The following is a 16,141-nucleotide window of genomic DNA, read 5'->3' on the forward strand; positions in this document are numbered from 1 at the left end:
TTAACTGAAATATCACAATTCAGTAAATAAATACAGCCTATGACTGATTCCTGCTTTCTCACTATCTATTTTCTAATTTTTAGGGATTGTTTTCTTCCCCAGTTATAATTGATATGCAGTGCCGAAAGTACACAGGCTCAAAAGCCTGAATTCTTTCTGTAAATGCACTTAGTCAGATCCTAAGCCTCAGTGAACGTGTCTGAAACTTGCACTCTGTTATTAGTCATATATTATTGTTCTCAGGGTTACTGAGTTCATATGCTAATGTATTAGCTGATTACCACGTGCAGGCGAGGCAGTCTGTCTGAGGCAACTGTTCAATTGTTTCATTGAGAACATGTCCTTTGTATTTCAGCAAGTGCCTCAAGAGCTGCAGCCACCAGAGGAAGTCAGTGATACAAATCAATAGATTAGTAGAACTTGCAGATATTCGTGCATGTCCTGTATCCTTTTTTTGAGGATGTCATCTTTGAGATTAAGTGCCTAAACACAGAAATTGAATCCAAAGATAACTGAATCCAGTTAGACTTACATTGACAATATTATAAATAGTGCAAATATAGAGTGTACTGAAAAAAATCACAAGAAGAAAGACAAGAAAGTTAGTGTACACCTTTCTTGTTTTTGTCCAACGATATGGACAAGTTCTTCTCATATTCAGCTCAACCCATTCTCATTTTGAAGGCTATAAGGTCTGCAACCAAAGGTTGGAGTCAAGGGGGTACTTGGGTCAGTGAAGCAAAAGCTTGACTTTAATTTTATCACAATTGATGCTGAAGTGAAGACATGTTCATAAAACAATCCGATAATACACAGATAAAAAAGTCTATTTGTGAAATAAACAGAAAGAACATTACAGTGTAAAAGTTGTCCGACAGAGAGAGACGGAGAGGCAGGGTAGAAAGGGAATGTAACACACAAACACATACACGTATACACACACACACACACACACACACACACACACACACACACACACACACACACACACACACACACACACACACACACATAAGGTGTCATATATCCTTATCAAAGAAGCATTGTGAAGAAAGTCAGGTTAGGTCAGCTCAGAGGGGAGGAGGTGTTTCAGATTTTTCTGTTGAAAATTGAAACTTTTGCTGAAAGTGTCTACAGAGTTACCTCTGCTTCCCTGTCTTTACCCACCTCCCATTCGTCCAGGGCTATCCAGGATGTCCAATCAGATCTGGGAACCTCCCACTGAAGGAGTGTGCTCACAGGGAGCCCCAGGTTTTCATTTGCATTAAACATTCCTGCTCTCCTTCATTTAACTCAACCCAGTAGAATTTGTAGGTTCATATCACTACCTGGTCTGAAACATTCAAGGTTCATGGAGCATCACTGAGGTGGTTTACATCAGTATTATATGTAAGTAAAACACTTGTTGAAATATTTATTTTTTTATCTATCTATCTATCCATATATCTATATAATATATAATACAATAATCTATCTATATACTAGTAAAAAAGCCTCATGATACTTGTACTGAACTGCAGTGAATTGACTTAAAATCTTTGCACAAACATGTTTATACAAGGTGCATGACTTCTTGGTAATAATGGTGGTCCTCTTACAGCAAAGCGATAATCCACCCTAAACCAAAATAAAGGAATTTAGCTGCTTATCAGTAGATGAAGTCTCTAAAATACTACACCTGTCAACCCTTTTGTGAGCTGCTCCACTAACAGTTGTTGTAAGATATCTCTTGGTGTGGCTAGATTTGTGGCTCAGAACCACTGTGCCACAGTGACATATTGTCATCATCTAGGAACCTAACGAAATGTTGTGCAAAGTACAACTTAAAGTCAAAATCTGGATAATGGCATTTTATGGTAATACAATCTGCAAAATCTTTTACATTTTAAATACATTTGTTTTTAAGTGGATGTTGTACTTGTTTTACTTGTGTGAGCCTTATTATTTAGCTAGATAAGAGCAGAGGTTTATCACAATTGAACCATACCATTAAATTAGATAACTTAAGCAACATAAACGTACGCAACTTCTCTTGTAATAGTTAATGTAACTGGTTATTCCTCTCTGAGATACATTTGGGTTTTCTCATGCACCATCAGACAGAAATGGAGGAAGGCAACATCACGAAGAGGAAAGAGTCGCAGAATGGTTCCACTGGCCACAGCGTGGACTTTCAGAATAAAGAGAAGCAGCCGAAAGCTACTGTGCTTCAAAAAGATGTGAGTGTGTATCTGTTTGCCTGACTTTGTGTGTGTGTTCCTGAGAACAAGTCTCATTATATGTTCACACAGTATGATCCCACCATCAGTACCTTTTTGTAATGGGGGGTGGGCTGGAACTGAGTACCAGGCAGTACCTCAACAACCGTCTCTACATATTAACTCCACAATGATCCACTTAGTGGTGCTGTCCAGGCCCCCTAAGCTCCTTAAACCCTAAAGTGAATTTAGGGTGACTGAAAGGATAAATCTCACTGGATAAATTAGGATTATTATGGCAAATGAATACCTCATTTCCGATATCTGGTTACTTGAGATAAAAAAAATCTTTTGACATGTCTGCATGCTTGTGGGGGAGTAATTTGTATTCTTCCTAAGCATTCATTCCATGTGCAAATGGACAATAATCACATGATAGTGGTAATTATTAGGTTTGTGTGCTCAGATAAAATAAGACTGAGTCTACAGCCATAGGATCAGCTGGGTAAGGCTGGACAGTAATCTAAATTCTAATGTCAACATACTAACATGCTTAGATTTTGCAGGTAATGTTTATTCATTAGTGTTTTAAAATGGTAACATTTGCTAATTCGTACTCAACACAAAATACTGCTGAGACTGGTGGAAATATAATTAGTTTTGAAAGTATGTGGTCATTATTGACCTGCTGGTAGTGCTGCTACACATGAAAAGCCAGTGGCCCACTAAAGTCATTAGAATACATGGAGGTCACAATGGATGTGTGTACCAAATTTAATGGGAATCCATTAATTAGTTCTTGCAACCTTTTACTTACAGTAACACCAAACATTTCAACCTTATGGTGGAAAAGTCAGTGAATCACCAAAGTCAGGAGGCTTCATCCTCTGGGGACCATGAATGTATGTAAAAGCAATCACCACAACCCTCCAATAGTTGTTGAAATATTTCAGTCTGAATCAAACATCTGAACCAACTGATTGATCCCCATAATTGGACCCACTAGCATGGCTAAAAAGTTAGCTTAATGTCAGTAATTATAAAAGTCAATAGAAAATTAGATATTAAAAATTGCATTAGCATAATAACAAACGGAGATAGGACTTCAGTACAAATATACAGTTTGGATTTGAGTACTTTTCCAGGTGTTTATAATTCTCTGTCTGCGGACAGATTATGTTACCGCGATAGCGTTACGACCTTACAAGATAGAGTCACGAGACTTTAAATGTGTGAAGTTCTTGTGAATGTTTCATTCCATTCAGTGAAAACTCTGAACCAAGCCTTCATCTTCTGACTTAATTAGTGTCATAAATTGTTACACAGTTTTACTCCCTGAAGAATGATCTGCAGGAACCTACCTTGAACCAATCCTCCTTTCCTCTGCTGATCCTTTCTTATCTATCTGCTCTCACATCATTAAAATGAATAGAGCGAGTTATTGAGTGTACACAGGTGCTGGTCATATAATTAGAATATCATGAAAAAGTTGATTTATTTCAGTAATTCCATTCAAAATGTGAAACTTGTATAATGTATACATTCATTCCACACAGACTGATATATTTCAAGTGTTTATTTCTTTTAATTTTGATGATTAGAACTGACAACTAATGAAAACCCCAAATTCAGTATCTCAGAAAATTAGAATATTGTGACAAGGTTCAATATTGAAGACACCTGGTGCCACACTCTAATCAGCTAATTAACTCAAAACACCTGCAAAGGCCTTTAAATGGTCTCTCAGTCCAGTTCTGTAGGCTACATAATCATGGGGAAGACTGCTGACTGGACAGCTGTCCAAAAGACAACCATTGACACCTTGCACAAGGAGGGCAAGACACGAAAGGTCATTGCTAAAGAGGCTGGCTGTTCACAGAGCTCTGTGTCCAAGCACATTAATAGAGAGGCGAAGGGAAGGAAAAGATGTGGTAGAAAAAAGTGTACAAGCAATAGGGATAACCGCACCCTGGAGAGGATTGTGAAAAAAAACTCATTAAAAAATGTGGGGGAGATTCACAAAGAGTGGACTGCAGCTGGAGTCAGTGCTTCAAGAACCACCACACACAGACGTATGCAAGACATGGGTTTCAGCTGTTGCATTCCTTGTGTCAAGCCACTCCTGAACAAGACACAGCGTCAGAAGCGTCTTGCCTGGGCTAAAGACAAAAAGGACTGGACTGCTGCTGAGTGGTCCAAAGTTATGTTCTCTGATTAAAGCAAATTTTGCATTTCCTTTGGGAATCAAGGTCCCAGAGTCTGGAGGAAGAGAGGAGAGGCACAGAATCCACGTTGCTTGAAGTCCAGTGTAAAGTTTCCACAGTCAGTGATGTTTGGGGTGCCATGTCATCTGCTGGTGTTGGTCCACTGTTTTCTGAGGTCCAGGGTCAACGCAGCCGTCTACCAGGAAGTTTTAGAGCACTTCATGCTTCCTGCTGCTGACCAACTTTATGGAGATGCAGATTTCATTTTCCAACAGGACTTGGCACCTGCACACAGTGCCAAAGCTACCAGTACCTGGTTCAAGGACCATGGTATCCCTGTTCTTAATTGGCCAGTAAACTCGCCTGACCTTAACCCTATAGAAAATCTATGGGGTATTGTGAAGAGGATGATGCGATGCGCCAGACCCAACAATGCAGAAGAGCTGAAGGCCACTATTGGAGCAACCTGGGCTCTCATAACACCTGAGCAGTGCCACAGACTGATCGACTCCATTCCACAAGGCCGCATTGCTGCAGTAATTCATGCAAAAGGAGCCCCAACTAAGTATTGAGTGCTGTACATGCTCATACTTTTCATGTTCATACTTTTCAGTTGGCCAACATTTCTAAAAGTCCTTTTTTGTATTGGTCTTAATATTCTAATTTTCGGAGATACTGAATTTGGGATTTTCATTAGTTGTCAGTTATAATCATCACAAGTAAAAGAAATGAACATTTGAAATATATCACTCTGTGTGATGAATGACTATATTATACAAATTTCACTTTTTGAATGGAATTACTGAAATAGATCAACTTTTTCATGATATTCTAATTATATGACCAGCACCTGTATATGTGTATATATTATTGTTGAACTTTTCCCTGCTCCGTTTCATATTTTTTTCCCAAGCGCTCGTAACGGCTTTTAGCATCAACTTACAGAGGTCCAGTCAGTAGATGATAGGACATGAATCACAAAACAATCGTGATCGGATTGTTTCATGACAGTACTTGAGATCAAAATGAAGGCTGAGTTTGATAGGTGTGGTCTGAGCAAGGGGGGCCGGAAGTAGGGGGGTACAAAGTAGATTGTGATTGTGATAGACTGCGATTTGGCGTTGCAGCTGGTGTTGACCCATCGCAAGATGGTCTCTAGTTTAAGTACTATTGGTTCATCAAGTGCTTATTGCTGCAGTGTTTGCAATATTACAAACACATCCAGTACAGCAACATGTCCAATATTCACTTGCATTTAGCTTTGGTTGGCCTTCACCTTCTTGGTGATAAGTATTAATCAAAGTGAGGATTGACCCTAATTACAGGTTGTCCTTATCATAAATAACATTTAATCACAACCTCAATCCCAGAATGTTTTAAACACTATTGACATTAAACATCAGAGAGTATGTGTAATTACACTGGTCCAATTAAATAAGGCCACACATCATACAGATGTCCTTTGATCATTTATTTCCACCTTTTCGTCGTAAGACACTGTGAAAACTACAAGAAAAATAAACACATAAAATACAATGAGTCAATATACTTCTTTCAGTCATTTTACAGTCTCTTAAGCACGTTTCCTTAAGTAGACGGGCCCCACAATGTTAGCATCACAACAGTACAGAAAGTGCATTAAATGCAAAGAAATTACAACAAGTATTAAACACAAATATGACAAGGCTGAAATACGAAAAGCACAATTACCGTGTGCGCCTCTTGGACCGTGCAAAATCTTTGTTTGAGGCCGTACATTATTTCTCTGCAGCCATGTTGGCTCTGTCTCTGTATTCCTCTAACCCACAATGCAACAGGTTAGAGGACATTACATTTGTAATAAAGGACAACAAATTTAAACAAAAAATATTTTTTAGGTAAAATATTTTAGTACAATTCTAAATCCAACATCCCTTTTTAAACTCTTACAAAACGTATTACATTTTTTATGTTTTTAATTACTGTATGAATTCAAACACTAATGAAATAAGCAAAATATAGACTTAAACATGAAAACTCAGTAACACTGTCCCTCAGACAGTTACAGTATGTAAAAAGGAAGGTTTCTTTTCAACAATTTCTGGATTCATTTCACAGAAGCATTCAAGAAATTCAACTGTGAGCATTGAAGTAACCCCTCCACCGTTGTGTTTTCATCTGTGTGCTCAGGTTGGTCTGTTAAGTGGCATCTGTCTGATTGTGGGGACGATGATTGGCTCAGGCATCTTTATTTCTCCTAAGTCAGTTCTGCTGTACTCTGGAGCTGTGGGACCCTGCCTCCTCATCTGGGCTGCCTGTGGTGTGTTAGCCACTCTGGGTGAGAACGGCAACCAAAACCAATACATAACTTTAAGCAGATCAGAGATCTATGTCTCTCTATTTTGATATCTATAACGTGGACACAATACTGACAACAGAGTTTTTGATGTAATACACATATTATCTGTAAGATCTTTTTCTGTCGTTGAAGTCAATGGTATACGATATTGTTAAGATATTAAGATATTATTTTGCCACTGCTTGGCATCTTCTTATGGGTTATTTTACTTGATTCTAAATCTAACTCTTATCCTGCTTAATGCTATATTTATGTATGTGTATGGTAACATACTCTAGAGAGAACATCAGAAACTAGTTTAAAATGTCAGTTGGTGTTTGCTCGCGATCTTTCTGTCTTTGTAAACTAAATAATATAAGGTTCTGACTAAAGGGTCACAATGGGCAGAATGATGTCACTGAAAGTACACACAAAGAAACCGACACAATAAACTGTCAACAACGAAAATGAATTGCTTGGTAAGGAGACTTTGATTGCTGCTACAATTCAGTAACTGTTTTTGTATTGTACGCTTATGTATTAGTCATGCTGTTGTTTTTTTGTAATGGAAACATGCTAAGATTTCCAAATAACAATGCTGCTCTTTATGGGGCTTGTAAAATAATTTGTGTTAGTCTGTTAAATCTATTCTAATCTATTAAATCTTGCAGAATTTAGATAAACAGGACTTTGCTCTTAACCCTCCTGTTGTCCTTGGGTCAAATTTGATCCATTTGGGTTTCTTTCAACCAAATTTTCAACAAAAAAAAGTACCGTGGATGGTTCACTACAACACTCTTCACAAGTAAAATAAATTATCAGTTTGCTACTTTCATGGAATTTGGGTGTTTTATTCAATTTTATAGCATTTGAAGAAAAAAAAGATAAATGAACGTTGAAAAAAGTGACAAAAATGTCGGAAAAGGCTTCAAAAAGGCAGGACAAATTCCACAAAAATGCCAAAAGGCACAGAAAAAAGTTGATAAAAACATCGGAAAACATGACTAAAAACTTAGATAAAAGTGACAAAAAACGTCAAAACGTTGACCCAGAAAAAACAAAAAAGTTGCATGGTCGACGGGAAGACAACACAAGGGTTAAGTGTGGAGGTCGTAAATGTTTATCTGCACTATAAACGGTTGGTTTGCAAGTTTCACAAAGAGCAGCATCACTGACACACTGAGAAGGTCTGTGTAAAGAAAATATAAGCTTCAGTGGTTTGTCTTTAAACGACTTTGAACCTTTATGACAGTTAAACATGTTATTTGACCATAGTTTTTGTGGTCACTATGGTCTTGGCACGCTTGACCACTCCCAAATCCCAAGGAAAACACTGGATCTGGATCATAACACAGATTTTTTGTTACTGTCTTTGGCTTTGAGGGTTTGCAGAGGGTTTGTTCAAACCAAATGTTTCTTGGTAGGAGAAATTTCAAAATTTTCCTTTAATTGTCTACCAGAAGAAATTATAAAAGTTCCCTATGATTTTTTTAAATTTTTTTAATTTTTGCATCTGTCCTCTTCTCTCTGTCTCTGTTTTTGTATTTATTTGTATGTGTCTCTACAGGAGCACTGTGCTATGCTGAGCTTGGCACCATGATCACCAAGTCGGGCGGAGAGTATTCATATTTATCGGAGGCTTTTGGCTCCGTCATAGCCTACCTTTACTCCTGGACCACTGTCATGGTGCTGAAGCCCTCCTCTTTTGCCATCATCACTCTGAGCTTTGCAGAATATGCCTCTGCTCCTTTCTACCCCGGCTGTACGCCTCCTCTTGTTGTTACCAAGTGTCTTTCAGCAGCAGCTATATGTAAGTTTTACTTTTGAGCCTTGTGACTTAATGGTAAAAAGCAATTTAACACACATAACTTGTTGATCACATATTTAAAGCTGTTGTAATAAATGTTTTTAACAGCGGATCAAATAACTACATGTAATGTGAAATGAGTGACTTATAATGATAAACCCCAAGAGAATTACTGGCTCTGCAATTCCACCACATTTTAGCAAGTTTTAGCATTGTTTAGGTTTTACATCCTGTTAACCGTTTGGATTGAGTTACAGCATCATTTTCAGCCAACAGGGAAGTTGTTTTAGCTAAAGGATCTTATAAACCCCTTGTTCACTACCTACTCAATCACATGACAGCAGACAGACAAAGTTGGTGACTAGCTGGAGCATTTAGCAGCTAAAGAGACAGACATTACCCTCAGGAGTTGGTGGAGACCAAAAGAGAGCTAAAGCTACAGTGAAAGTTGGGCTTACTTTGTCAGGTGGCCAAAACATAACGCCAAATAAATCCTAATGCTGCTTTACATCTGCTGGACTGGACGTATCAATAAGCAAGTGTTTCCTAATGCTGTGTTCACACCGAATTTTTTTTATTTATTTTTTTACGATTTTTTTGGGGCATTTCAGCCCCTAATGGAAAGAACAGCTAGATATGAAAGGGGAGAGAGATGGGGGTGACATGCAGGAAACCATCCCAGGCCGGACCCAGACCCTGGACCTTCTGCGTTGAGGCATACACCTCCATATATGTGCGCCTGCTCCACCAACTGAGCCAACCCGGCCACAGTTCACAATGAATTTTGACCTTGCATTACTCGTGTTGACCGAAGGATCATTTGTATTAAAGGTGCCGTAGGTAGGATTGCGAAGATCCAGGACTTAGCCAAAAAATGTGAACATCAACAACTTCTCAGTCCTTCCCCCCCTTTGCGCTGTTTATCGGTGTTTTAAGCCCCCAACGTCTCCTTCCAGGCAGGGCTGATTGGAAGGCAGGATTAGGCAATGGTTAGGGTAGGGTTAGGGTTAGGTGCCTTGAAGTCAACGGTCGCAGCGCTGCCTGGAAGGAGACGTTGTGGGCTTAAAACACCATTGAGCCTTTCCGCTAATGAATGTGTGTGCATGAGCAGTGATTGACACGCAGTTAGACACCCCCCCCCCTGGCCCTGATTGGTGCATCTGAACAGAGAGGTGTGGATTTTTGCACATTACAGGCTGTAGGTGGTGCCAGAGGAGTCAGATTTTTTTTAAATGACCTGCTTCATGTAGTTCTACTCAAACATAGGGTCTGTTTCAGCAAATATGACAGAAAGTTAGTTTTATAAATCTTACCTACTGCACGTTTAAGTCGCATTAGTCTACTCATCGAAAAGGAGGAGGGGCTCCATGTAGATACCACTGTTCTTTTCACCATTCCTTTCAGTTATCAGCCATGGCTGAAATAACCACTATTGCTGCTTTGTACGATGTTGTGGAACTCCCAGATATGTTGGAAACGTCGTTGCGTCTGAATTCATAACATCATCATGAGGTGCACACAACTTGGTTTCCCCACCCACAGACAAGTAAGACAGTACATTCATTATTTAATCCATTTCTGATTTGACAACGTCAGCGATGTCACGAGAATTTTAACGCTGATAGGCTTTTGTGACACAGCAGCACCCACATTTCTATTGAATAGTCTAGTTGCGTCTTTGCGTTGACTTTGTATGTAATCTCGCCACGTGAAACATTTTCTTTGTGTTTGGTGTGAACACAGGATAACAAGTTTATGTGATAATATGTAATGTATTTACAGCTTGTTTCTACTACCCCCTAGTGGCCAACAATTGTATTGTAGGTTAAAATGAGTTTCCCTGCCAAAAACATTGGCTAGTCATTTTAAAATGAACTTGCAATTTGCAGACTCAAAGAAAAGTAAAAACAAAACAGCTAACCTGGTGAATGGTGTTCAGTACAGTTTGCAATTAGCTTGTCTTGTGACTCTGGGAAATACGAGGCAATGCAGTTCACTAATGGCTTGACAGCAGCGAACAAGACAAAGGAAACCAATTGTGAATTTTTATAAAATTGTCTACATTTATGTCAAAGGGGAAGGGACATTTTTGAGTAATACAAATATAGAAATAATCTTCGTTGAGGGAGACAATTCATTTAAAATGTCTAAGTAAGAATGTTATACTGTATAATCTTCAGTTTCTTGTGTCTTCTCAGTTTTGATCGTCACCGTCAACTGTTTAAGTGTAAAACTGGCAAGCTACGTGCAGAACTTCTTCACTGCAGCCAAACTTTTCATCATCCTTGTCATTGTGGTTGCTGGCATGAATATGTTGGCACAAGGTGGGCCTGCTTGCACTATCTGTGTCTTTGATATACAACTCCTCTTTAAAAAAAACTTGATGAAATGTTTGATAGTAACCATTGATATTTATGTATGTATTGTTGTGTATTTGTGTCCAGGAAACACTGAGACATTCTCAAATGCATTTGAAGGCACGTCATCGTCTTTTGGAGCAATCGGACTTGCATTCTATAATGGGCTTTGGGCTTATGATGGATGGTAACAGTTATATGTCACTTTTATTTCCCTTTAACATGATGTATAGGAGTGACCACACTGATCTCTAAAGCAATGCACTGAAGTGTACTTTTTCAACCAATATGATGAGCGATGAGCCTTTTCCTGCTATACTGACTTTATATAACAAGCACTGTGACTAGCCTTTCAACTGCTCTCGAGCCTTGTGCCCTTTCTCCAAAGGTGTGGATTGAACCCTCGGACAACTTTATTATTATCTCCAGAAAAGACCATGTTTCACATAGTGCAATTACAACAGTTAACCAAGGTAGGGTTTGCCATCTACTGATAGAAAAACTCTCTAGCATGGTCAACAGGTATATGAATTCTATATCCACATGACGATAAGATACCCTGTTGTTGGATTGCAGAAACATGGCAGTGCTGTGGGGCCCAGTGCGTGGCAGCAACTTCCCCAGCTATTTACTCAGGTCTTGTGCACCTGCAGGGGCGGTTTATGTGCAGCATTTTACTATTCCTCCATTCCACCAGTCAGCCGTTGGTCGCTGTGTTTGCACCTCTGGTTGTACTTAAAGAATGCATTCATTGAATGGTTTACAATGTTTAAGTCAGCCGTTTTGAGTTAGATTCTCCTCTTCAGGAGCAAGTCGTTTTCCTATGCCTGTGTCTGCACTCATTGGGGTTACCACACCAACGCCTCTGTCCACTATGCTGTGACCACCTGGGAGATTTTAGCTGGCCTCCTTCCATCTCCTCCTGGCACTGGAGTGTGTGGCAGAGCATTGTAGCCTGAATAAGGTCCCTGTCTTTGTAATGTGTAAGGTCAATTTGGGGTTCATTCTCCATTCCAGTCATTTTTTCAAAGGTGGCCTCATTTGATACACTTTCATTTGTATGTCATGTTGGGATCACAGCATGTACAAGTGTCAGGCTTTGTCAAAAAGGCCAATTAGAGGGAAATACCACATAGAATACAGAAATACCATGATATTCTTTCATGAGTCTTTGTGTCCCAACCGGCAACGGCAGATGCCCCCCCACCAAGAGTCAGGGTCTGTCTGAGGTTTCTGCCTGTAAAAAGGATGTTTTTCCTGGCCACTGTCGAACCAAATGCTTGCTTGTGGGAAATTGAAATGGTTGGGTCTTTGTTAATTATAGAGTGTGGTCTAGACCTACTCTATCTTCAAAGTGTCCTGAGATAACTCCTGTTGTGATTTGACCCTATAAATAAAATTGAATTGAATATTGAAGGGGTTGCAGGGATTTCTTACATAGTGGCTGAGCAAATCCATGCACATTTCAGTGTGGTGCTCTGCAGAGGAGAGTGGTCAATCATTTATGTTTTTTATATCTGTGATTGAATAACTATAGTTGTTTGTATTTCTTATTTTATGGCAATATGCTACCTTAAGAAATGACACATTGTCCTTGTTTTCTTAGGAATCAACTGAATTTCATTACAGAAGAGCTGAAAAACCCATTCAGGTAAGACAAACTAAAACTCATTTTTCCATGTTTAAGAGGTTCTTTTACTACTCAGTAATGTTTAAGAGGGCTCTTTACATGTGAAATCTGAAATGTTTTTATTGTAATTATGTAATGGTCATTATACAAATTCAGAGCAGCATGTCTGACAGGGTAGGCTGCACAAAGTGCACTTGAGTAAATAGATTTTCTGTCAATTCATCTCAGGAATTTGCCACTGGCCATCCTCATTGGGATCCCTTTGGTATCTGTGTGCTACGTGTTGGTCAACATCGCTTACTTTTCTGTTATGACCAGCACTGAACTGCTGTTGTCTCCAGCTGTTGCTGTGGTAAGAGGCATAGACGATTGACATGGTTATAGAGATCAGAGTTTTTAAATTAGTTTGTAATGACTTGGTGTTGTGAAATGAATTTACAGTAATGAGAACTGCCTATTAGTAGCCAATCATTTTTTTTAATGTGTGGACAGTTTTTGTTCAGTCCAGATAATTTTATATGAAACCTCACTGAACAGCTCAGAATTCATTTACTCTGCTCCCTTGTCTTTTCTGAAACGTTTGTTTGTGCCTCTTTAGACTTTTGGAGACAGAGTCCTTCACCCTTTGTCTTGGATCATTCCTCTCTTTGTTGTCTTCTCTACATTCGGCTCTGCCAATGGAAGCTGCTTCACTGCTGGCAGGTAAAAGAGACAATGTGACAACTGTCACATTATTTATAAAATACAGATGCAAAATAATTCATTGTTCTGTTTGTGTGTGTTAAACTATGTGGTGTGCATATGTGTATGAGAAATAAAGCACAAGTAAACAGTTTGAAAGTAAAAGTGAGCATACTGACGGGCGTGAGGTGGAAAGACTTTGACAGACGAGAGGAAAAAGATAGAAGTACAGTACAACAAGAATACAACGGCACAAAACATATTTCTATCTCTCTCTCTTCTCACAGACTGGCCTATGTATCTGGTAGAGAGGGTCACATGGTGAAAATTTTATCTTATATTAGCCTGAAGCGCTACACTCCAGCCCCTGCTCTCATATTAAATGTGAGTCCTGCATATTTAATGAGTTCCCCTGTATACATTTCAATTTGGTCAATGTACATCAGAATGTTAAATGTTTAAACATTTGCATGGTCTTTCAATATGTGTTGTGTACAGATTGTGACTATTTAAAGCTGAACATAAACGTTGTGTATAGTTTATACAGGACATGAACCTAAAACATATTTTGAAAAGTCTTATCAGTATTACAATATCTCATGTAAGTTTAGATAAATAGTATATTTACTGCCATGTAAAGTCAACAAGATATTTGGATACAATGTTTGGTTTCTTTCTGTTTCAGGGTATGTTGGCTATTTTCTACATAATCCCAGCAGACATTAACACCCTCATTAACTACTTCAGCTTTGCTCAGTGGGTGTTTTATGGTCTCACAGCACTAGCTCTCATAGTCATGCGTTTCACCAGGAAGGAGCTTCATAGACCAGTAAAGGTGAGGCTCGCTGGGCTGGCTGATTCTGGTTTCCAGGCTAGTGTTCTGGTCTGGTGCATCGCTAACTTGACACTACAATCTGTAACTTTACACCAAAACACAAAATCGGATGAGTCTGGTGCCATGTTTCTGAGATTGTTTCAAGTTATTAGATGTTGTTATGCAGTGGAATTGCTATTAACTGATTAGGTAGCAAGACAGTGAATATAATATATACGGAAGTGGTGAATCTAGACAACATCTGCATTGTCCACTGGACAGGTGTGACCTGGTCAACATTTCCTAATAGAAACCCCAATATAGGCTTACTTTTTGAAAGTTTAACAAGCTTTTGCAAATGCACTGTTTTATTTGTCTCACCCCTATGCAATAGATCATATTTTAGTGTTATTCTTCTCGTATGTTTTATTGGTTGTAAATGAAATAGAACCAAGTTGATTTTTGAATCTCTTGAGGCTAATGCAATATTTGTTTGCAGTTGCAGAAATTGTAAAAGTATCCATCTGAAGCTATATTTTGTTTTGAGGGAAATATACCTCCATATACATAACCCTGCAACTATAACAACAACATTACATACTTTTAAGAGATTTGGGGTTGTGAATACAGGGCAGAAATACAACTCTAAACAGTGTAATTGTGTGATTACTCAAAGGTGCCGATTGTCATAGCAGGCCTAATGGTCGTGGTGTCCTGCTACTTAGTCCTGGCTCCCATCATTGATAAGCCAGAGCTGGAGTACCTCTACTGTACTATCTTCATCTTCAGTGGACTTCTACTTTACTACCCTTTTGTCCACCGGAAGGTCAACTGGGCACGCAAACTCATGAGTAAGTTTATTTTTAATTCTTACTGAAAATCAGGAGTTTTTCTCAAAATGTCAGCTATTGAAATATTAATATTAGTTCTTGGCCATCAGTATTGAATACATGGAAAATAATGTGATCAAATGGTCAAAAACAAACATATGAAATACAGTGTTATGTTGTGCTGACGTCATTGAGTCCATATGACTTCCATCCCCCTATAGGGCCCATTACCATGCATCTCCAACTGCTGATGGAAGTAGTTCCTCCTGAGAAAAGCGAATGAGAAGGGACAGAGCTGACAACCAGGTCAACTTCTGCTGCTTGTCGTTAAACATGTCGAGGCTGGTTTCGGAAAATGCATGTTTCAAATCTGATGCCCAGAGTGGATCAGAGCCAAAAATCAGATCTCACCTCTGCTGAATAGCTGCATGACAAAAGTATAAGGGGATGCAGTGCACTGTGTCCATCTGCACACTGCAAAGTATCTTTTCACATAAAGAAATAAATCATTGACAAAAACAACTTTTTCTATGAATATAACCAGCACTTAGGAATCACTAAGCAACCATGGTAAACATTTCTTCATGTAGTTAATGTGCAATAAAGTTTTTACTGGGCCAAAGATCACTTGACGTAGAGCTTCTAGAGGATTTAGATATGCATGAATCTGCACTTGAGCAACGAAGTAAATGGTTGAGACAACGTGAAGGCTCAGTAGATTATGCAAGAAGATGTGGAAACATGCATTTATGCTTCTGTGGTTGTAAACTGATACATCAGAGTTTCATCACATTATTTAATAATAGTCTCACTCATATCTTTAACACTGGAACATACTGGAACAGTGCTGCATTGTGTTAGTTGATGGTTATCAAATGTATCAATCTTTTTGAGCATAAAGTGGACATCAGCAGATATCCCTACTGTGTCTTCCTGACCTGAGTGCTCTTGACTAGACACCACAAACTGTATCCCAACAAATATGTTGGAGTTGCTTCTACTTCTGATAAATAAGTCTGTCTAAATAACATGATCTACACCAAGTTGACAAAAAATACAAATATCTCATACTTCTCTTGTGGTAACAATTAATTTAGTGGTCTGTTCATGTATTTGTGGGCTATGTGTAAAACGTGAAACGTTCAGAACTTTTTTTTTTTTTTATGGAAAAGACTGGGTGATTATGTTTGTTCCCACAGTTATTAGTGAGAGCAATAACATTTGTGATTTGGTCACAATTGTACACCAGATGTCAGAACAGCACTGTTGAATGGAACTGCAAAGGCATGGAGGGTCTGTGCTA

General features: G+C 38.8%; 1 protein-coding gene across 2 annotated transcripts; it reads left to right on the forward strand.

Moving 5' to 3' along the window:
* The first annotated feature begins 1,288 nt into the window (after positions 1 to 1,288).
* On the forward strand, positions 1,289 to 15,872 carry slc7a9 (solute carrier family 7 member 9). 2 transcript variants are annotated; one of them, XM_078257922.1, is made up of 13 exons: positions 1,289 to 1,389; positions 2,100 to 2,219; positions 6,572 to 6,719; positions 8,287 to 8,529; positions 10,725 to 10,850; positions 10,971 to 11,070; positions 12,490 to 12,534; positions 12,742 to 12,865; positions 13,112 to 13,215; positions 13,482 to 13,578; positions 13,880 to 14,029; positions 14,685 to 14,859; positions 15,060 to 15,872. In XM_078257922.1, the coding sequence occupies exons 2-13, from the start codon at positions 2,106 to 2,108 to the stop codon at positions 15,119 to 15,121; spliced, it is 1,488 nt and encodes a 495-aa protein (XP_078114048.1). In that variant the 5' UTR covers positions 1,289 to 1,389; positions 2,100 to 2,105; the 3' UTR covers positions 15,122 to 15,872. The 2 variants fall into 2 exon arrangements, with proteins under 2 accessions (XP_078114048.1, XP_078114039.1); XM_078257913.1 differs by lacking the exon at positions 1,289 to 1,389 and having other exon boundaries at positions 2,088 to 2,219.
* The last annotated feature ends 269 nt before the right edge of the window (positions 15,873 to 16,141 follow it).

The sequence above is a fragment of the Sander vitreus genome, chromosome 1 (genome assembly GCF_031162955.1).
Source record: "Sander vitreus isolate 19-12246 chromosome 1, sanVit1, whole genome shotgun sequence".
Taxonomy (NCBI): domain Eukaryota; kingdom Metazoa; phylum Chordata; class Actinopteri; order Perciformes; family Percidae; genus Sander; species Sander vitreus.

Excerpts from the sequence above, each read along its gene's own strand:
- slc7a9 (XM_078257913.1), top strand. The coding sequence starts at position 2,088 with ATGCACCATCAGACAGAAATGGAGGAAGGCAACATCACGAAGAGGAAA. Across the intron at positions 8,530-10,724 it reads TCTTTCAGCAGCAGCTATAT|TTTTGATCGTCACCGTCAAC; the intron begins GTAAGTTTTACT and ends GTGTCTTCTCAG. Across the intron at positions 14,030-14,684 it reads AGCTTCATAGACCAGTAAAG|GTGCCGATTGTCATAGCAGG; the intron begins GTGAGGCTCGCT and ends GATTACTCAAAG.